The sequence below is a fragment of the Lactuca virosa genome, chromosome 9 (genome assembly GCF_052849685.1).
Source record: "Lactuca virosa cultivar CGN04683 chromosome 9, Lactuca_virosa_CGN04683_v6, whole genome shotgun sequence".
NCBI lineage: Eukaryota > Viridiplantae > Streptophyta > Magnoliopsida > Asterales > Asteraceae > Lactuca > Lactuca virosa.
In genome coordinates, this window is record NC_136434.1 from 229,037,027 (window position 1) to 229,059,034 (window position 22,008).

Consider the following 22,008-nt stretch of genomic DNA (forward strand, 5'->3'; position numbering starts at 1 on the left):
CACTTATGAAATATAAGTTGAAGTCGACATGATTTCGTATTGTATACTCTTAAGTGTTTATTTTATTTAAATAAAACACTACACTTAATCCTGATCTGAGAGTAAATGTTTTTAAAACGTAGAATGTTTAATTGAATAATTTGTGAAAAAACATAGTCAACAATGTTACTAATATGTGTTGTGTGAGACCTGATACTTGTAATCCGATACAAGTATTCATGTTAAGATACAAGTATTCATGTTAATATACTTATAATGATTAAGTAAAATTAACATATTTTGTGAAGTGAAATATTATGTTTTTTTATATAAATAAACACTAACAATCTTTTAACGATTTACATATGAAACCTTATACTACATACAATCTTATCCTAGTTTGTATTAGTATTTTTTTATCCGGGATTGTTGTGAAACAATAACCTGGCTATACAACTTGATCCTGCCTCCGTGAAGCACAATAATAGGTTGGTGCTTGTTGTCCTAACGACGCTTCATCAACCTATTATTGTGCTTCACGGAGGCAGGATTAAGTCGTATAGCTCGGTTATTGTTTAAAAGAGGATTAGTAAACCTAGTATTAGTAAACACTTCATCAACCTATTATTGTGCTTCACGGAGGCAGGATCAAGTCGTATAGCTCGGTTATTGTTTCACAAAAATCTCGGATACAAAATACTAATACAAACTAGGATAAGATTGTATGTAGTATAAGGTTTCATGTGTAAATCGCTAAACAGATTGTTAGTGTTTATTTATATAAAAAACACTTAATATTTCACTTCACAAAATATGTTAAATTTTCAAGATCAAGAAACACAAATAACCAAAATAACTCTTTGATTAATTGAGAAAATAACTCAAAACTCAATTTTGTGAATACACCCTCTTACCCTACACGGCTAAAACAAGATGTATATATTCTAATCTACCGACTTGTAATTAGATCACAATTAGGAAACTAGAAACCGACTTGAACATAGTTTCCTTAAAACTAGGTTGTTATTGCTTGGTCTCCAAGTCCTACTCGACTTAGGATTCCAACAATCACCCCCGAATCTCTAAGTCCTTCTAGAGAATTCTTCAACCCCGATCAAGCTCCTCATATCCTTGAACTTGGTTCGACCTAGTGGTTTTGTAAGAATATTCGCCCTTTGTTCTTCACCGGGAATGTATTCCACCTCCACTTGATTGTTTTCAACACAATTACGAATGAAGTGAAACCTCGTGTGAATGTGTTTACTCCTTCCATGAAAAACGAGATTCTTCGTTAGTTCAATAGCCGACTTGTTATCAATTCTAAGAACCACTTTCTCTTGCGCTTTGTTCATGATTTCTCCGAGCAAATCTTAAATCCATATTGCTTGACATGCGGTCGTCGTGGCTGCCATGAACTGCGCCTCGCAAGATGATAAAGCAATGGTGTATTGCTTTTGCGAACACCATGTTATCGGAGATAACCGTAGTATAAAATGTGACCGGTTGTGCTTGTTCCGTCATCTGGGTCAACATGGTGACTACTATCACTATAACCAATAAGTCGCCTTTGTCACATCCTTTCGTACTTGATTCTGTATCCCGTTGTTCCTCGTAAGTACCTTAGAATGTGCTTGATTGCACCACCATGTGATTCTCTTGGATTTTGCACGTATCGGCTAACAACTCCAACCGCATATGTCATATCGGGTCTTGTTTGCAAGAGATATCTAAGACATCCTACCACCTTTCGATATTGTGTCGGGTCAATTTCGGGTTCATCTTCGGTCTTTGACAACTTAATTCCCGGTTCCATTGGAATGTGGGTCGGATTGCAATCATGTAACCAACTTCTTTTAGAATGCGTTGAGCATATGCTTCTTGGTTTATAGTAATCCCCGATTCTTCTTGCTTAACTTCAATGCCAAGATAATAAGTCAATCTTCCAAGATCCGACATTTCAAAGTTCTTGGACATCTCTAATTTGAACCTATTGATCATGCTCAAATTTGTACCTGTGACAAATAAATCATCAACATAAATTGCTAAAATTAGCAAGTTAGATCCTTCATTTTTCCGGTACACCGATGGTTCTTTCATGCATTTTTGAAATTTCATACTCTTCAAAATCCTGTCAAGCTTCGTGTTCCATGCTCGAGGTGCTTGTCTTAGACCATATAGTGCTTTCGTAAGGCGATATACTTTATGCTCGTTGCCTTTCTTTACATAGCCTTCTGGTTGCGATACGTAAACGGTTTCCTTTAATTCTCCATGTAAGAATGCCGTTTTAACATCTAAGTGGTGAAGCTCCCACCCATGAGTAACAGCTAAGGCTATAAGAAATCGGATGGTTTCGATTCGAGCTACCGGGGCAAATACTTCTTGAAAATCAATACCGGGTTGTTGCACGTAACCTTTAGCAACCAACCTTGCCTTGTATTTATTAATGGTGTCATCTGCATTTTTGTTCAATTTGAACACCCACTTGAGTCCAATTGGCTTCACCCCTATAGGTTTGTTCACGAGAGTCCAAGTATTATTTTTGTTTATCGAATTAATTTCCGCATCCATGGCTTTGACTCACTCTGGTTCTTTCTTCGCTTCTTCAACAGATACCGGCTCGTCATTGGTTGTAAGAAAAAGTTCTTCGAGATTATCAAGATCAAGCTCATAGTCTTGAAATCGTCTTGGAGGTACTCTTGTTCTCGAGGGCCTTTGGATTGCAGCTCCTTGTTGAACATTATTATTTATCGGAATTGGTTGTTCATTGTCTGGTACTTCAGCTCCGTCTCCAATCTCATGATCCAATTCAGTCAGTTCAATTGGATCATTGTTTACATTGTTTCCTCAGTTATTGTTCACCTCGTCTCTCGGATAGTCCCATGGTATTATGAATGCGCCCGGTTCTTCATTGTTGGTTCCTGCTTCTTTAATCAAATCCCACCCTTTGGTTTCATCAAAAATAACGTCTCGGCTTACGATTATTTTTTGTGTTACCGGGTTAAATAACTGATAAGCTTTCGTACCCAGTTCGAAACCAACATGCACTAGTGGTCTTGATCTTGCATCCAACTTCTTTAGATTAACCGGTTCAACTTTTGCATGTGCTAGACACCCAAATATACGAACATTTTCTAAATTCGGTTTTTTTTGTACAACTTTTCGTATGCAGTTGTATCACCAAGGACTCTTGTGTAAACGCGGTTGATTAGATTTGTAGAGTGATTTACCGCTTCTCCCCATAAGTAGTTTGGAACATGCATTGCCTTCATTATACTTCGTGTCATGTCCATTAGTGTTCGATTTCTTCGTTCCACAATTTCGTTTTGTTGTGGAGAGTATGGGGTGGTAAGGTGGCGTTTGACTCTGTTTTGATCACAAAAAGAATTAAACTCGAGAGAAGTAAACTCACCTCCTCGATCACTTCTAAACACTTTCAAAGGCTTTCCAATTTCATTCTCCACCAAAGCTTTGAATTTTTTGAAGTGTGTAAACGCCTCACTCTTTTCTTTCATGAGATAAATCCACATAAATCGTGAAAAATCATCAATTAGTGTAAAAATATACCGATTTTGACCCTTGGTTACCGGCGTGATCGGACCGCATAAATCACCGTGAACTAGTTCTAATGGTCGTTTTGCTTTGTATGTTGTCATAGTCGGGAATGACTTTCTTGTTTGCTTGCCCACCAAGCAAGACTCACACAATTGATTCTCGTGATCAAATTTTGGTAACCCTTTGACTAAACCTTTCTTGGACATCCTTTTCATTGACTCGAAATTGATGTGCCCAAGTCTCGCATGTCATCGCCGTGTATCTTCACTTAGTCTTGAATGAAGGCAAATAGGAACTCCAATTTGTAATTTTATTTTATAAAGGCGATTTGGAGTTCTTTGTACTTTCATTAATAAGCAATTATCGGCATCGTGCATGGTCAAGTAGTTGTCTTTCATTCGAATATCACACCCGGCTTCGGTTGCTTGTCCGAGACTAATAATATTGTTCTTGAGATCTGGTATGTAGTAAATCTCCGTCATAAGCCTTTGTTGACCCCTCTTGCCTTGATTTTTACACACGAATTATCTCCAAATTTAACCCTCCCGGTTATGCCCTCATCAAGTTCGGAGAAAAATGACCGATTTCCCGTCATGTGATTGCTTGCCCCGTTATCCAAGTACCACACATTGTTGTCTTGTGAGTCGTATCGAGACGGTATCACCTTTTCTTCGTTTAAAAATACGGTCTCATCGGTATCGTCATATTCGGCAAAATTACTTTCTTGTAATTTTTTAATTCGGTCCGGCCATTAAGACGCGAAGTGGCCCGTTTTATCGTACCGGTAACAAATAATTTTTGACCGGTCTTTTTTTGGCTTGCGGTTCGGATCAGAATTAGAATTGGGCTCCCCACCTTGGGCTTATGTTGAATTATTGGATTTATTTCCGTGTGGGTTGTGATTGGATTTTGGCCCATTTGAACTTTTTGATCCAGCTGACCCAGATCCGGATCCGTCTCTTTGATTATACCCACCCGATCCACCAGCCCCTTTCCATTTGCCCTTCATCGCTCCATGATTCTTTTGATTCAAGCTTCCACCATGGTCGACGAACAGAGCCCTCATCTGATCCTCACCACTGATCTCGTCCTCCCTAATCCTCTCCTCATATGCCTTAAGTCTTCCCACAACATCCTCGAAGCCGATTGTCTTCAAGTCCAGTACTTGTTCCAAGGAAGCGTCAATATGGATGAAGTTTCTCGGTACCGATTTTAGATATTTCTTGACAATCTTGTGTTCTTCAACCGATTCACCAAGGGATGATGCTTTAGATGTGATTCCAGCTAGTTTCCCTGCAAACGAGTCGATCGATTCTGAGTCGGTCATCCTCAATGGGTCGAATTCTGCCATCAAGGTTGGTAACCTTGCCTCCTTTACACGATCTGCACCTACATGTCTCGTTTTGATTGCTTCCCAGAGTTGTTTTGCAGTTTCCACATCGCCGATCTGCATAATCAAGGATTCCGGGATTGCCTGATACAAAAGCCTCATTGCCACGTAGTTTTCTCTTCATTCTCTTCTGTTCATGGGTCTATTACACTCCATGCCTTATGAATTCTTAACACAACCTTCATACGCAGGGACCAAACTGTGTAATTTGTGGAATTGAGCATGGGACATTGAACTGAGGTTGATCCAATTTCCTTCACACTCACCGGAGCAGGTCCTCCGTCTCCCCCTGCATCAGCCATGTTGACCTGACTCGTGAACAGGTAAAATCCGATCTCACAGCTTCTTGTTTCAAGGCTCTGATACCAATTCAAAATCAAGAAACACAAATAACCAAAATAACTCTTTGATTAATTGAGAAAATAACTCAAAACTCAATTTTTTGAATACAATCTCTTACCCTACACGGCTAAAACAAGATGTATATATTCTAATCTACCGACTTGTAATTAGATCACAATTAGGAAACTAGAAACCGACTTGAACATAGTTTCCTTAAAACTAGGTTGCTATTGCTTGGTCTCCAAGTCCTACTCGACTTAGGATTCCAACAAATTTACTTAATCATTATAAGTATATTAACATGAATATTTGTATCGGGTTACAAATATTAGGTCTCACACAATGCATATTAGTAACATTGTTGACTATGTTTTTCCACAAATTATTCAATTAAACATTCTACGTTTTATAAACATTTACTCTCAGATCAGGATTAAGTGTAGTGTTTTAATTTAAATAAAACAAACACATAAAAGTATACAATACGAAATCATGTTGACTTCAACTTATGTTTCATAAATGAATCAACATCCATACTTGTATGAGATTACAAGTACATTTACACTTAGGTCACGATGACACTTCTCATTGTTTTTTTACCACTCTAAATTATAAAAGTAACATTTTTGTACAATTTGATAATGAATGACTTTTATACAAAAATCATCTTTTAAACAATACAAACAGTGTCAAAACCTATAGAACTCACCAACAGTTAATGTTGACGTATTCTTGCGTGTATTCTCAGGGAAATAGAAGTTGGATGATAAACTTTGCGAGTTGGAATAACCTATCTTTTATTGTTGGGTAACATTTTCATGCCTTTTTGTTTTTGTTAAATTATGTCTTGCTGAACATGTTTTGTAAACTTGCATTTTTGAAGTTTGAATAAATGTAATCCGTGTATTCAAATTCTATGAAGACATGTAATGTTATTCAAGTCTTGTACTGTTTAATGTATAATTGTTAACTGTTATCCAATTTAAGAAAAATAAAACCAGTCAATAAGACTCGAATGAATTATAAAATAAAATATTTATATAAAGTCGATATATTTAAAAATTTTAATATTAATATTTTATTTTTAGATGAATGAGCTATGGATGATGATCCAGCCACCATTGGAGGAACCTATGTACCCAATGTTGCCTGGAGATCCTTACTTTTAAGAATATATGGCAGGGTACCAACCAATTCACCCAGCTGATCATGCACCGATGCAATACGATGAGATCGAGCCGGAAGAGGATCCAGAAGAGGGTCCAAAATAAGAAATGGAGGAGGAACCTAAGGAAGATCCTGAAGAAGATATGGATGATGATGATGAAAATGAAGTGATAATGATAACCGACTCAGAATCATCCGCCTCACCTCCACCTACTACCAGCCGCTCTTTCCTTGGATTTTCATTTCGTCGCCCCAGAAAACTGCTATAATTTCAGTTCCAGACTGGAAACCTGTTCCATTAAGTATAAAAAGAGGTCCTCCCACACTCAAAAAGGGATGGACCAACCTTCTAGGGAAAGCAATCAAGGGAACCAATAGGCAACTGAAAGGCAGGTTGCGAGAAGATTTGAGAAGGGACAAGCATCAGGAGCTGCACAAGGACAATCATCAAGAGTTGCACCCCCACCATCCATGAACATTGACGATCTATCTTCCCTCTTTGAGCGGAACACCCACTTGCAAGGACAAGTATGGCACGTAAGCGACAAATTGAGCACCATGCAAGGACAATCAGTGCAAATGAAGGGAGAAATGGCATGGATGGGAAAACAGATAGATCAATATGAGATCTCGCAAGAAAGTCTCCATCAAATGATGAACTACCACCACTAACTGGATGAATAGCAATTCGAGAATGACTAGTATGGAGACTCAAAATCAAATCGTCCATTCAATAACACACGGAGTAGAAGAGAGGCATGCAATCTTAGAAGAAAGTCACGAAGCACTAGTAGAGAAACACGAAATTCTACAAGGAAAGTATGATGATATGTCCAATACGCTGGCTAAATTTATGAGCTTTTATTAAAGTATTGGGGCAAGTTTTTGCGAAACTTGCAAATTTTGGTGACAAACTTTCGGATATGTTAGGTTATGTAAGCATATGTTAACTTTGTTGTTGTGGTATATAACAAAAATAAAAATATGTACCATTAGCTATAGGTCCTTACATTTTGGTACACCGTAAGGACGAACTGTAATTGGAAAATATTGTTTAATATAATGATGCCTAATATGTTTATATGTTTAAACTTGTCTAAACTATTGAATAAATAATGTGTTTAAACGCTAATATTACGAATGATTACTAAATATCGAAAACTTAACCTCTATTACTAAATAGGAGATCAAAAATGCCTCCAAAAAGAAACACCAGGTTACACCCAGAAGTAGGACCCACTACCAGACAAACCCAAAGAGGCCGACCAACAACAAGAACGGTAGCGACTCCAACAACTAAAACCCCAACTTCTAGCACTCCAATGTCACCACCTCCCGAGTCAAGTCTTCCTTAAACCACAACAAAACTTGAACAACTAGTATCGGAATGAATTACAATCGCAATGGCAACTGCAAGAAGTTTAGACGATGGAAGGCCACTCGTGGAGGTAAACGGACTAGGAAATGAACTTGGAAGCACACTTCATTCACAACCAGAGGAGCCTAGAAGAAATTGTTCCTATAAGGATTTCACAAATTGCAAGCCAAGGAACTTCTGTGGGAATGAAGGTGTTGTGGGATTAACTCGGTGGATTGAGAAAGTTGAAGTTGTTTTCAATATCTGCTACTGCACTGACAGCAGCAAGGTGCGTTATGTCGCATGCACATTTATGGATGGAGCCTTGACATGGTGGACTGATCATGTGAAGACTTTAGGCGTCTCAGTGGCTAACTCAATGTCCTTGGAAAACATGAAAGCACTCTTAATAGAAGAGTATTTTCCACGAGATGAAGTACAAGCATTGGAACATGAACTATGGAACCTGAAAATGAAAGGGTTCGATGTCAAAGGCTACACCACAAGGTTTAATGATCTTGCACTTCTCTACCCTAGCATGGTGAACCCAGAAAGCAAGAAAGTGGAGCGCTACGTGTGGCGGCTAGCACCAAAGATAAAAGGGATGGTACTTTCGTCAAGACCTACCACATACCTCAGTGCTAAGCGCCTAGCTCTACAATTAACCAAAAATGAAATCGAGCAATGATCAATGGTGACAAGAATCGAGATTCCAAAAGTCAACAACAATCACCACAAGCAAAAGTTCAATGAAGGAAACCAAGGTCAGCAGAAAAAGCATCAGGTTGAAAAGGTGTGTGCTATAACACCAGCCCTGGCTCCGACTCCACAAAAGAGTTACATTGGAAGTAAGCCATTATGTACAAAATGCAACCGACACCACGTTGGGGAATGTTTCCATTATGTCACATGCAACAAAAAAGGTCATACTGCAAACTTTTGTCGCACCACAACACTTTATGCAACAATTCAGGATAGGGGTACCAGATCGGGGTCAGGTGGAGGAGGAACTTGTTATGAATGCGGAGAGAAAGGGCTACAAGCGAAACTGCCCAAAGCTAAGGAAAGGTGTTGGAATTGCTCGTGGTCGGGCTTTTATGATTGGAAACAAGGATGCTATACAAGATCCCTCGGTGGTTACCAGTACGTTCCTCATCAATAATTTATATGCTACAATTCTATTTGACTCTGGTGTTGATAGAAGTTTCATAACTCCATCATTTAAACAACTATTAGATCATGACTCTAGTAAGTTAAATGTAGCATATGAAGTAGAAGTAGCAAACGGTCAGATAGAAAGAACCACTTAAATCTTACGTAACTGTGTCTTAACTCTGAACGATCATGCATTCCCGGTCAATCTAATAATGCCTATGCGAATCGAAAGCTTTGATATTATCATCGGTATGGATTGGTTGTCTCTTCACCATGCTGAAATTTTGTGTTTTGAAAAGGTTGTACGACTAACTTTACCTAACGGGGAGACCATGATTATTTACGGTGACAAATCGGGTCAAAACTTAAAGCTTATTTCTTGCACTAAGGCTCAAAAATATCTATACAAGAGGTGTTATGCCTTTTTTGGCGCATGTAATAGATAAGAAGAGCAAGACAAAAGAAATCAAGGACATACCCCATGTATGTGACTACACTGATGTATTTCCCGAAGATTTACCTGGATTGCCGTCGAGCCGCAACGTCGAGTTCCGAATTGATTTAGTTCCAGAAACAGCTCCAGTAGCGAAATCTCCCTAGAGATTGGCTCCTTCAGAAATGCAAGAGCTTTCAAATCAACTACATGAACTTCTCGACAAGGGTTTTATTAGACCAAGCTTCTCATTTTGGGGAGCGTCGGTCTTATTTGTCAAGAATAAAGATGGGTTATTCAGGATGTGTATCGACTATCGGTAATTGAACAAACTAACAATCAAGAATCGTTATCCACTCCCCGGAATAGATGACCTGTTTGATCAACTTCAAGGATCCAACTACTACTCAAAGATAGATCTAAGATCTGAGTATCATCAACTGAAGGTACTGGAAGAAGATGTTCTGAAAACTGCATTTAGAACTCGATACGGCCACTACGAGTTTCTAGTTATGCCCTTCGGATTGACCAATGTTCCAGCGGTATTCATGGACCTCATGAACCGTGTATGCAAACCATACTTAGATAAGTTTGTAATTGTGTTCATCGACGACATCTTAATCTATTCACGAACCAAGGGGGAACACGGTCAACATCTGAAAGTGATCTTGGAACTACTAAGAAAGGAAAAGTTGTACGCAAAATTCTCTAAATGCGACTTTTGGATTAGAGAGGTACACTTCCTAGGGTATGTTGTAAGCAACAAAGGGATACACGTGGATCTTATTGATGATAGAGCATAGACGAGATGATGCTCGGTGGACGGTTGTGTTGTCAGCTTTCAACACCGATGCATTTGACTGGAGTGACATCGCTGGCAGATCCGTTTACCCAGCTCGGGCAGACTGTGATGCAGTATAATTGTGTTTGGATTACATTACCTAAGTAATAGTAATTTATAATATAATGTTATTTGGTGATTAATTAATTCCAACCTTTTGTGTAGCTTTACATCCCAATCAACATACCGAGTTCTCACTAGTTTTTTAGGTGTTTTAGATATGAAGACATTCAAAATGGCTATATATGATAGTCGTTGAAAGAGCAGCTATTGTTTAAAAGATGATGATTGGTTTAAAGGTATGCGAGCCCGCATCCACAAACTGCTAGTGGGTATCAACTATTGGGGTGCAACCCAGTTTAGAGTTTCAACATGACCCTTAAAAAGGCTCCAAACGTACAACAACAGATTGATAGTAGAAGGGATTGTGGGGTGTTTTTGTGTTGGTTCCTAGAGATGTTGATCGCCAAGAAATCGTATTTTATAGAAGATAAAAACGGTCCATGGGTCATGTCATATCGTAAACGACTGACAGAAATTTTTTGGGGTACGAGGGCAAAGTCCATTTGAACATTGTACTATTATTTAAAACAAATTTAAGTTTATGAATTTATTGTTTTTTGTAGATTTTAAAATTTCATGCGGTTGATTTTATAAAAAAAAATATTATACAAAATCACCAAACACATATTATACATAAAAAAAATGAATATTCATGAACAATTGTCTAGAATCTTACTCCGGTATTCCTATATTATAAGAACCGGGAACCGGACCGCCGGTTCCGGTTCCGGTTCCGGTCCCGGTTTTTCGGTTATTTTTCAAAGTAGAACCGGTTGAAATACTATAGATTATATGTTATCTTCTGGAGCTTGTAAATGATTCAATATTTAACCAAATTATGACTTTTTACATTCTAAATTGAAGTACAAACACTAAATTACATGAAGAAAAAAGAATCAAGTAATTCTGACTTCATATGAGTGAGTTATGCGCATTTTAAAAGCGGGGACAGATTCCAAAAAAATAAAAAATGCTGAAACAGAAAAAACGCAGCATTGATATGTTGTCTTCCGGGGTCTATAACTGATTCAATATCTAAGCAAAATATGTGTTTTTATAGTCTAAAATGAACTACAAACACCAAATTACATGCTGGAAAAAAAATTAAGTAATTCCGACGTCATATGAATGAGTTATACACATTTACAAAATGGGACATATTCAAAAAAACAAAAAATAATGCTGAAATAAAAAAAACGCAACATCGATATGCTTTCTTTCGGGGCATGTGTCTGATTCAATATCTAACCAAAACATATGTTTGTACCGTCAAAAATGAATTACAAACTCCAAATTACATGTTGGAAAAAAAATCAAATAATTTCGACTTCATATGAACGAGTTATGCACATTTTAAAAAATGAAAAAGTTGTCAAACCGGTTCCGGTTTTTAGAACCGGGACCGGTTTTCATAAAAATGGAGAACCGGTAACCGGACCTATTACCAATTCCGGTTCCGGTTCGGTTCCGGTCCGGTTCCGGTTCCGTCGGTTCTAATGCTCATCCCTAATATATATATATATATATATATATATATATATATATATATATATATATATATATATATATATATATATATATAAAAGTTGTAACACTAAATATACGGGTGAAATGGATCTAGAACCACTCGGCTACACATTTAGGATAAAACCCTAATTATGTAGCACAATCCTTGATGTTGATAGTAAATGCTAAAACAATATTGGAGTGAAAAATTAGTTATCATGACTCACTATTAAAAAAAAGAAAAAAAAAACTATTATTTTGAAGCAAACAAGCAAACATTCCTGATATATGAAAACGGATACATGCAAGAAATAGCAATATACTATCTATTACTACATTATAATTTTTGTTTTATTCTTAAAGCATTCACACTTTGAAAAATCTACCCTTCAATTTTAAACTCAGGTATGTCTAGCTTCTTAATAATCCCCATCGATGAAAGGTGGAGGTGGCGAGTCATCAATAACTGTATCCATCAAATTAAGGAGCATTTGGATTGCGTTTCTAAAAGTGAATTACCCTCCTATAATCACACACTCGAGAGTCAAGACAAGGGATTTCTGATTTAGTTAATGGCATAAACTCAATCATTAGCTTTTCTTGTAATGGGTGGTAGTGAAAGGGGTACAATATCGTAGCATTTTCGAGCCAAACGATCACATTGTAACCAATGGAGAGTCTCAGCATTCGGGTCTCTTTCAACAAAAACATCAGAAACAGTAAGTTGGAGTTTACCTCTGTAAATCGTAACCTTGCCTCGCACTCGAGCTGAAACCCCAATTTGGATTAGGGTTGCGAAATTGCGAGCGGATTCAGCAATTAATCGAACATCTGGTGGGCTACGGCGGGAATGATAGGGGGAGGTGAGTTGGTTGAGCCAAAGAACACAGGGGATGCACCCGGTGCCATCATCGATGGTGAATCTAAGGAATATGTCGGGTTTGTGCTCTCGGCTAGTAACAACGCCTAGGGTTTCGGCCCGAGAAAGAAGGAGGGTGCCTCTACGGAAGACGGCGTTGGGTTGTGAAGACGACGGCGTTAGTGATAGGAAATCGAAGCCAGCAGCTTTACGTGAGTGTTGTGCAGATCTTCCATGCGAGGGCTCGACGATGAAGCCTAACAATCTGTCGTCTGAACTTTTGATTTATGGATAGGACACAGGTTTGCTGGCAGCAACAAAGCTTAAATTCATAAACATGCTCATCAAAATTAGTGTTCGCATCATAAAATTAACTACGTTTTAGTATAATTAAGTGAGTCGATAAGAGTGACCTTTAAAAAGAATTGAAATTCTTGAACTTGTAAATAAGAATAGTCAGAGCATTTTTTTATAAATAAGAATTTTGCATTTTTCGGTTGTTCCTTCTGAATAAATTCTCTAGATAAACAATAAGTGTCTTAAAAACATCCAAATACCAATATTAACTATAACGGAACATAACTCATTCCATTACGAAATGGAGTTTTACAATACATGGACCTCAATGGGAAACAGCTTGCCATCAATATCACCGTATATGTCTTACATACATGAACTGAAAAAAAAAATTATGTACTCAGAAATTGATATTCCTATTATAATGTTTATATTTTACAATGACAATAAAAAGATTAAAAAAAACTAAATAAAAGACAGTATCCCGTCAATGTACATGTTATATACTAACTATTTATCCAAATATGCAACATTGTCTATGAACATATAAACTATTAATTCAAATTATTAACACATGTAATATTAAATACAAGGGCATAAAGGGATCTAGAACCACTCTGCCACACATTTAGGATAAAACCCTAATTCAGTGGCAACACTCGAGAGGGATCTCAACTCTTTTTGTAGCTTTCGCCTTTCATAAAAGACGGAGCATGCAAGTGACGTGCATTTCACTCCACTTTCTATAATCCAATCCCCACCTCCACACTCCCGACATATCTAACATAACATCAACCACTTATTAATCACACCGTTTTTTTGGATTGTCCCACTGAATCCCAATCTAATTACAAGGCTTTCTGTCATATCATGTCCTGTCCAGTCCCAACTTTTTGAATGATACAAAAAGCTGGCATGTCTAATGTCGTGTCCCACCTTTTTTGGATGAGACAAAAATTGCAACTTTTGTCACATCATGTTTTGTCTTATTCTATTCCACCTTTCTAGGTGGGACAAAGACAAAACAATCACTGTAATACAGTTCAAACACAGTACAAGATCTGAGACAAACGTTGCATTTCCAAATACTTACCGCAGCAAGGTGTTGCATCTCTCTTTCCATCTTGGATGTCCTTCCGGTCACCGCAACCGCAACAGCACTTTCGTTTCTTACACATTTACCGCATAAAGGCGATACAGACGACGCCTGAACCAACTCCCCACACATAATACAATGTTTGGACAAATAATAATAATCAATTCTAGTCCTATGAGAATTGGGACCATTATAATTATACCCCTGGTTTTTCCCACCAAATTCCCTAACCACCCGTGGCATGTCCAAAAACCATTGGTTTAAATCCACGCCTATAAGCCCAAACACACGCTGTAAAGCTGGAATTATCTGTTTGTTGATGTAATACAAGTCGTTTAATCTGAAAGGTGAATCGAGTGACAATAGATCTAACGGGTCGACTACCATGTCGGATAATCGTGCACCGGGTTCACCGTGGACCACCACATAGGGGATCCGCTCCGCGTAACGTGGCTCGGCTCGAGGGTCGGCTTTTATGGCTTTGGTGGCTACAATGGCGGCTGGAGGAAGGGAGGAAATACGGGAGGAGCTGTAAGTTCCTAATCGGACTTCTTTTGCAAAAATGAAATCTTGGATTGAGATTCTTCCGGATAAAATACGCGACCATTGACGTACCAAATATGATTTCACTTTACTAATATCTTGATTTTCAAAATAGTTTTTTAAGGAAGACTCCATGGTTTTGGATACAGCTTCACATGTATCTCTGCGAACAGTTTCAATTCCTTTAGCATCAAAGAAAGGTTTGACTTGATCAGGCTTCTCATAACTGTAACCAACATATCTCTTTTTAGTAAGAAGAAAGCATGGGTAATACACCTTCTCCATTTTCAATACAACTGGATTAGGGTTCATCTTTGTTACAGCAGATGCAATCTCATTTCCAATTTCAAAAGCTTCACTCACAGAACGCCCTGGAACAAGTACAAACATACTGCAAAAAGACATGTATCAAATATCAATTATCAATTATCAACATTAACACAAAAAAAAATACAACTTATTTTTTACCTATCGGTGTCGCCATATATGACTTTAGCTTTCCATTTGTCATGTGTGTTGACTAGTGAAATAGCAGCTTCTAGTGTTCTTCTGCCACATTGTACAATACTGTCTGCCAGCTCAGCACAAGGCATTCGTCCACTAAAACCAGCTGCTGTATACCCGTATGTCACGTTTGCTATTAGCTTCAATGCCAGCTGTCTTGCATTATAAATCTGAAACCAATCAAAAGATTTCATTATTTCATATCATATTTTGTTCATAAACTTAATTAATACAAAGAGTAAAGTATAATAGTTCGATTTTACCCGATGAAGTACTTTTTCTGAAGGAGATTGTTTCTTCATTGCTTGTTTAACCATAATTCGTGTTGATAATATCTCATCAAGTAACCTAGGCAATACGCCTTTACGAATCTGAAATAGAAAATTATTTTTATTTCTTTCTATTATATCATTGTATAAAAATTAAATCAAAATCTTTAGGGTTAATTTAATATGGTTTTTTACCTTTGAGGGGACATACATTACACCATTTGGAGTAAGAAGAATTTCATGCATTAATCCACGAAGAACATTTGGGTCTGGTGTATATGAAGTAACACCAAGTGTATTTGGCTTTGAAGGTGTAACTTTACCAAGGCATGTACAGAAGCAGAGATTATAAGCAATCACCATTGATGGATATAGAGACTGAAAATCTAGAACAATAACTGGATCTGAATAGAATCCAGACTCTGGCTCCATAACAAGTGGCAAACATTCCATTGCAGGTTGATTTGCAACCTAGATGACAACAAATTACCTTAGTAATTAAACTAATTATAAATTGATACTGATAAATTAAGATTTAAGATAAAAGTAAACCTGTTGGCTTCCAGGAGAAATTGCAAGATAATTTTGTGTATGTGCTAATCTAAGTAACATAGATTCAACACGATATTGAGAACCTCTTGAAAGAACAGAAAAGAAATCAATACCAAATACACGAGCAAGCTCTGATGTTCTGTTTATCTGCATAGGAAAAAAGATGTATGAACTTTTATCCTATTTAAAAACAGAATCTAGATTCAAAAAATAAGAAAGCATACCATATCGAGTTGATTCATGACTTGAAAGTTCAATTTTGCCCTTTCCAAAACATATTCTATGCATCGGTATCTTGCTTTTCCAGGACCACTAGAAAACCATTTTGTCAATGTCTTGAAATAAATAAATGGAATTTTTCTTCTGAGAACTGCTTCTGCTACTGCTTCAGCTGTGTACATATTAAGCTTAACCTCACTGCGGACTAGCCGCCAAAGATTAAGGACGATTCTACCCCCGACATGGACCCCACTTGCATGAGTTCGCCCCCATTCATCCTCAATAATTGCATCATTTGGAGGGTCAATGTCGGAATTTATTGCTTCAGGGGGCAAATCCGTCATTGTTGATTTATCTGGATTTGAAATGGGATGAGATGGTGTGCGAGATATTTTATTAAGTAATCCAATTCCAAGATATGCAGCTCTTTCAGCTAAGAACCCTAATGAACCACCTTGAATCTCCCACCCTATTAGTATATCTGGATCATGATTATTTATGATTTCCATGAAATTGTTGAATAATTGCTTCTCTTGGGTGGAAACCAACAGCTTGCAACCAGTTATAGCATCTAGATTTCTGTGAAGTATAATAATTCTAAGTCAGAATTTGAAAAGTCTATTTATAATTATTCTAGCAAAATGGATTTCAATGCTTATGAAGTGAAAAAAACGCGTTTATGTTAAACAAACGTTGATCATTGATTCTTTTTCTTTTTACTGATAATGGAATTAATTCTAAGCAAATTGGAATCTACAAAAATTAAAAATGATGCACCTTGTAACAGATGTGGTCTCACTTCGTAAGAGAACATAACTATTGATTAAGGATTCATCGTCTTCTTGAATAACAATTACTATGAAATTCACAGCATCAAATCTAGGGTCAGGTCTCAAGTCTCCCCTAGATTCAGCTTGAACCTGTTAACAAGTGTTGCATTAGTCTTATATTTAACCAAAGAACAGTAATATGAAAGAGAAATCAAGAGAACCTCAATGCTAAACATAGTCAACTGTTGTCCTGCACCAACACTTGCAGGATCCTTAAAGCCTGATTGACTCAAAGGAGTCAGGTTTTTCCCTTCTGGACCTGATATCTGAGAGATATCTTGTGATTGTGAAGTATTTTTCCCATGATCCAAATTAGTTTTGTTGTCATTACACATGTCAGCAGAAAACTCTTGTGAATCCATTAAAGAGACTTTACCCTTTGGTGATGAAGATTCTTCTGTTAATGCATTTGTATTCTTTCTAACAACATCTAACATGAAAGAGCCAAGATCAGTACATTTTCTGAACAATTTGTAAATTTTCATCAAAAGTTGGGTGTAGGTGTAGTGGTGTAACAATACCTTCATGAAGCAACCATGTATTAACATCATCTATTGATGGAGGTGAAAAGACAGGTGTCAACATGTAGAAAGAGGAACCATTGTTATGATAGTGAATAGGAGCACCCATGGCTTGTTCTTTATTAGGAATGGAGTCTTCTATTTTAGGTTCAGTATGTGTAGCTTCTTGATAGTCCCCATTAATGGAAGGTGGAGGAGGTGAGTCATCAATGTCTGTATCCTCAACTACAATATAAATTGCAAGAAACAGTTATGAGGAAACTGGTAGAGAAAGATATATTAAAAAAAAAAAAAGATATAAGGGAAGGTTTACCACATTCTTGAGAAGCAGAAGCTTCAAAATTCATGTCCTTCACATGAACAGCTTGTGAATCATCATCAGAACAACACCTTGAGTTGGAACTAGGAGGAGGACCGGTTTCTTGCTGATCACTACTCCTTTCTTCAGGGGTAAAAATGGAATTGTTGTCTGGTGTAATCTTTACATCATGAAAATTTTCAACTTTTGAAGTTTCACCCCGATGAAAACGTTTTCTCCTCATCAAATCCCTCACTGAGCATCCAACAATCATACTTCCTGCCTTTGATAAACCTTTTTCTGAATCTGGACAAGTTTCTGTACCAAATTCACTATCATTCGTGTTCTTAGGCATAGAAAAAGGCAAAGTGCTCCATAAGGATCGTTTTCTTCTATCTTTCCTTCTGAAGCTTGAACAAGAATCGATTTTTACTCGTTCTTTTATGGATTTTTTCTCTATCTTAGATATATTATCCACTTGAGGAATCTCTTTCTTTGTTGGTGATTGAGGAGAAGAATCTTGAACAGAATCAAGAATATCTTGACACTCTTGTTGGGATGCATTTGTGAATTCCATATCAGCTTTTTCAATAACCTCATTGATTGTTGTTGAAGGCATTAATGGACTTAAGATTGTCTCTCGTCTAAGTTCATCATCAGAGTTTATATCTTCTGCAGCTTGAGAAGATGCTAACCAATCTAGAAGCCTCAAAGCCTCTGCATCTGCAACTGGAGATCTTATACACTGTGAATTCATTCTTTCAGTCTCAACTGGAGTACAAGGTAAAGAATCTTCCACTTCACACAATTCCAATAGCTTGTTTTCAAGCTCAACTTTATTTGACAGAATATTTAAAACATCATGTGGGCTAGGTTTTCCAGGGTCAGATGATATGGTTTCCATATGCATTCCAGTCCTCTCAAATTCCTAAAACAATGAAGAAGAAGAAGAAGAAGAAAGTCAAATTTAAAAACTTATGGTTTAGTGGAAATAAGAGCATGTCAATAAGATTGAAGAACAGAAGAAGACCTCCCAAATTGGTATGAGTGACTGAACCATTCTAACATCTGAAAGGGTTTGTGAAAGTGATGAGTACAGTTTACTTTTCTGGTTAAGGATATCTGTCAAATATCAAATTAACATAAACTCAGTAAGTACCCTGTATCCATAAAACATTGTAAAAGACTCCAAAACACAAACTAACCATCAATTCCAGCATCTCCTTCAAGTTCACAGACACTTTGACGTTTAGCAAGATCATTTTCAAGGTCTTGAGTAGAAGAATGCCAAATCCAAGTGTCAGGAATAGTGGATGAAAGCCAGATTGGTGATTCTGAACTAACATCACTACTTAAACCTGCCTGACATGTCCCCACATAAGTATAGACAAATACCATCATGTTCATGTTCATGTTCATGTCCAAAAGCCATTAACTTATGCACCTTAATAACTATTACCTGAGAGATAGAAGCCATAGAGGAGTTATCTACATGTTGTTTATGTTGTGGATAATAAGTCGCCTTCCTTTTAGTGAAAACATGTGGCACTGGATTACGGAATTTCATCTTTGATAAATGTAGGTGTCCCATTCCTTGCAAGTTGTAATCAATCTTGAAAATGTGAATTAAGAAAAAGGTAAACAAACATTAGTGGAGGTTATATTTTTATACAACAAACAAGAAAATTAATGATTTAATAGCAAAAGTGTGTTTACCAAGAACTGGAGAAGAAATGGAATATGTGATTCAATGGGCTGCAAACTCTTTTCAAGAACTGAACCCCCCTGAGAAATAGGATGCCATTAGTGGATTGATTAATAAATTAACATAAAGTTAATTTAATGTTTATCTTTTCCCAAGAATGATATTATAAGACTTGATGCTTCAGACTATGAAAGTAGTATAGTGGGACACTGCTAGTCTGGTATATTTGCATAATAAAGGATCACAATCACCCTTTACCAACAAATATGAAACCAAATCTTTAAGGAGTGACATTATATGTGTGTAAGACATATAATAGACCAAAGCATCAATAAGAAAAATCAAACAAAAATTAGAGCATAGGACACAAGGTTCATGTGAAGAACAAATGTCAAATATATAGAAGTTTCAAATATTTACCAAAAGAAGATTTGCTGCTCGAGAGACATCCTGTGGATGATATCTGTAACCTCTGTCAAGGAGCTAATAGCATAACTCAAAGTAGTATAAATATAAACACTTCAGAAAATGAATGGAGATGATTAAAATATTCAGATTTTGAAAATTGGGGCAAACTGGTAAAGACAGATGTTTAGTTATTTACAAAGAGAATGATGATATCCCAGTGTAGAACATATAAACACCACATGAAACAAATCATACACATGTGAATTTAACAACAGGTTAAAGCGATTTGGATACAGGTAAAGCTTGGCGTATAGTTGCTCTGATGCATCATAACCATATAACCTTCTTGCACGAACAAGACTGCAATCATGCACATGTTGACGTTTTGATCCAGCACTAGCTTTAAGCTGTAACAGTTGAAGAATCATACCTATAGTTAACATGAGATCCTGCAAATACACATTTTTCAGGAAGAAAAAAAAATTACCTTCAGTGCCCTCTCAAGAGCAAGAGATATCATTCGTGCACACACATCACCTGATCAATATAAGCCAACAATGAACAAAAAGATGATTATATATAACTCCTTTATTAGCAATTGAGAAAGAATTTGATGACAACAATGCCATTAAGAATATGTGTAATACCTTCTTGGTCTGGTTGATGAACTATATCCGAACAAGGAACATATAGATATGGTAAAGCCTGCATCATAATCAAGATACTTCATACTCATCATACTCAATAGCTATTTGACAAATAGCAATCAAATAATAACAGCACTATGTAATAAAAAAATGTAACTTGATTCTACATTGTCAACCATAAGTACCTACCAAGTTGCATTTTCTCATAAACTCCCATGTTTTTAAAAGATTAATATGAGAAACTTACTCGATGAATATGCAAACATGTCTTCTGACCAGCTGGAGTTGACCCATATACTCTAATCACAGGAATCTCATTCACCTTCCCACCTGTCCATTGAGAAATATAAGCAACAGAAACAAATATACATTTGCAAAAAAACTTTCTTTGAGAAGCAGAGATAGACCCTCACTATTTTATATTGTACAGTTGGTGTACTTTTATGGTGTAAACAAGCCATTTCAATTATCATATCTTCAGCTTTAATACTTGAACATTCATTTGGAGTTATTTAAAATAAAGGCTTTGTGTGTTGTGTTGGGAGTAATTTATGTGGTACAAATGCAAAGTGCATGCATCTCTTTAGAGGAATTCAAAAACTTCAAAACTTTGTGTTGATGAATCGATTAAGTACAAATAGCCGCATCACATTTCTAAAACGATAGCGCATAGTACCATGGTAAACGGAGACACTTGTGAGAGTGTAGAAAAGTTATGACTCAAGATGAGATAAATAGAATATAGTTCATGAGCATAGATACCTTGAAAGCTACTGTAACAGAGATCAAGGCCTGGAATTGGAGGAGACATGTAGTAATCAATTGATACTATCCGAACGCTGAAAATCTTCAAATTCGACTGGGAGTCTTCCATTGATTTCTCTGAACTTCGTGAAAATTGGGGCAATTATATACAACACGATCCTCTCTGTTGTTCAGTCCATCCGATTGAGAATACAAGAAAGATTAGGGTTTGAACATAGAATTGGGGATTTGACTGAGAAAACCGACAAGGGTTTATTTGGCGGGTGTAATTTAAAACCTCCTATGGAGGATTCATAAATGCACGAGGCCATGGTACCACCTATTCTCGTAACAAACAATGAAATGGAAATGATTTCCTTATAATTTTTATGCTTTTCAAACAGTTTTTACAGTAATATTATCACGATTTACATACGAATATGTCATATATTTTTATATTTCTCCTCATTTTTTACCAGTATGTCATTTTAGTTATAGGTTTAAATTAAAAAATAAATTATATGTTAAAAATAACCAACATTGCATTTTAGGTTCATTTCAAAGAAAAATGTTAATTAACCATTTTAGATTATATTTTTGTTATGTGCAAACACATAAAGGTATGTGAAAAGCTACAAAAGCTATAAACCACAACCTTTATTTTCATCAAAAAAATTCTTCTCACATCATCCTTTTATAATCAAATAACGCAGAAAGAATATCATAATTCA

General features: G+C 36.7%; 2 protein-coding genes and 1 pseudogene across 2 annotated transcripts; all 3 read right to left on the reverse strand.

Moving 5' to 3' along the window:
* Positions 1–2,556: 2,556 nt before the first annotated feature.
* Positions 2,557–3,632, reverse strand: LOC145140381 (uncharacterized). The gene is made up of 3 exons (XM_079073891.1): positions 3,389–3,632; positions 2,839–3,083; positions 2,557–2,772 (listed from the first exon to the last, which is right to left on the reverse strand). The coding sequence occupies exons 1-3, from the start codon at positions 3,630–3,632 to the stop codon at positions 2,557–2,559; spliced, it is 705 nt and encodes a 234-aa protein (XP_078930017.1).
* Positions 3,633–12,014: 8,382 nt separating this feature from the next.
* LOC145135589 (CST complex subunit STN1-like) lies at positions 12,015–13,151 on the reverse strand (annotated as a pseudogene).
* Positions 13,152–13,423: 272 nt separating this feature from the next.
* REV3 (recovery protein 3) lies at positions 13,424–21,606 on the reverse strand. The gene is made up of 21 exons (XM_079069839.1): positions 21,296–21,606; positions 20,781–20,863; positions 20,534–20,591; positions 20,374–20,423; positions 20,181–20,293; positions 19,899–19,941; positions 19,490–19,558; positions 19,233–19,385; positions 18,979–19,135; positions 18,804–18,895; positions 17,789–18,701; positions 17,476–17,700; positions 17,116–17,384; positions 16,902–17,044; positions 16,130–16,703; positions 15,906–16,052; positions 15,549–15,824; positions 15,348–15,455; positions 15,049–15,254; positions 14,035–14,971; positions 13,424–13,721 (listed from the first exon to the last, which is right to left on the reverse strand). The coding sequence occupies exons 1-21, from the start codon at positions 21,405–21,407 to the stop codon at positions 13,548–13,550; spliced, it is 4,902 nt and encodes a 1,633-aa protein (XP_078925965.1). The 5' UTR covers positions 21,408–21,606; the 3' UTR covers positions 13,424–13,547.
* Between the last annotated feature and the right edge of the window lie 402 nt (positions 21,607–22,008).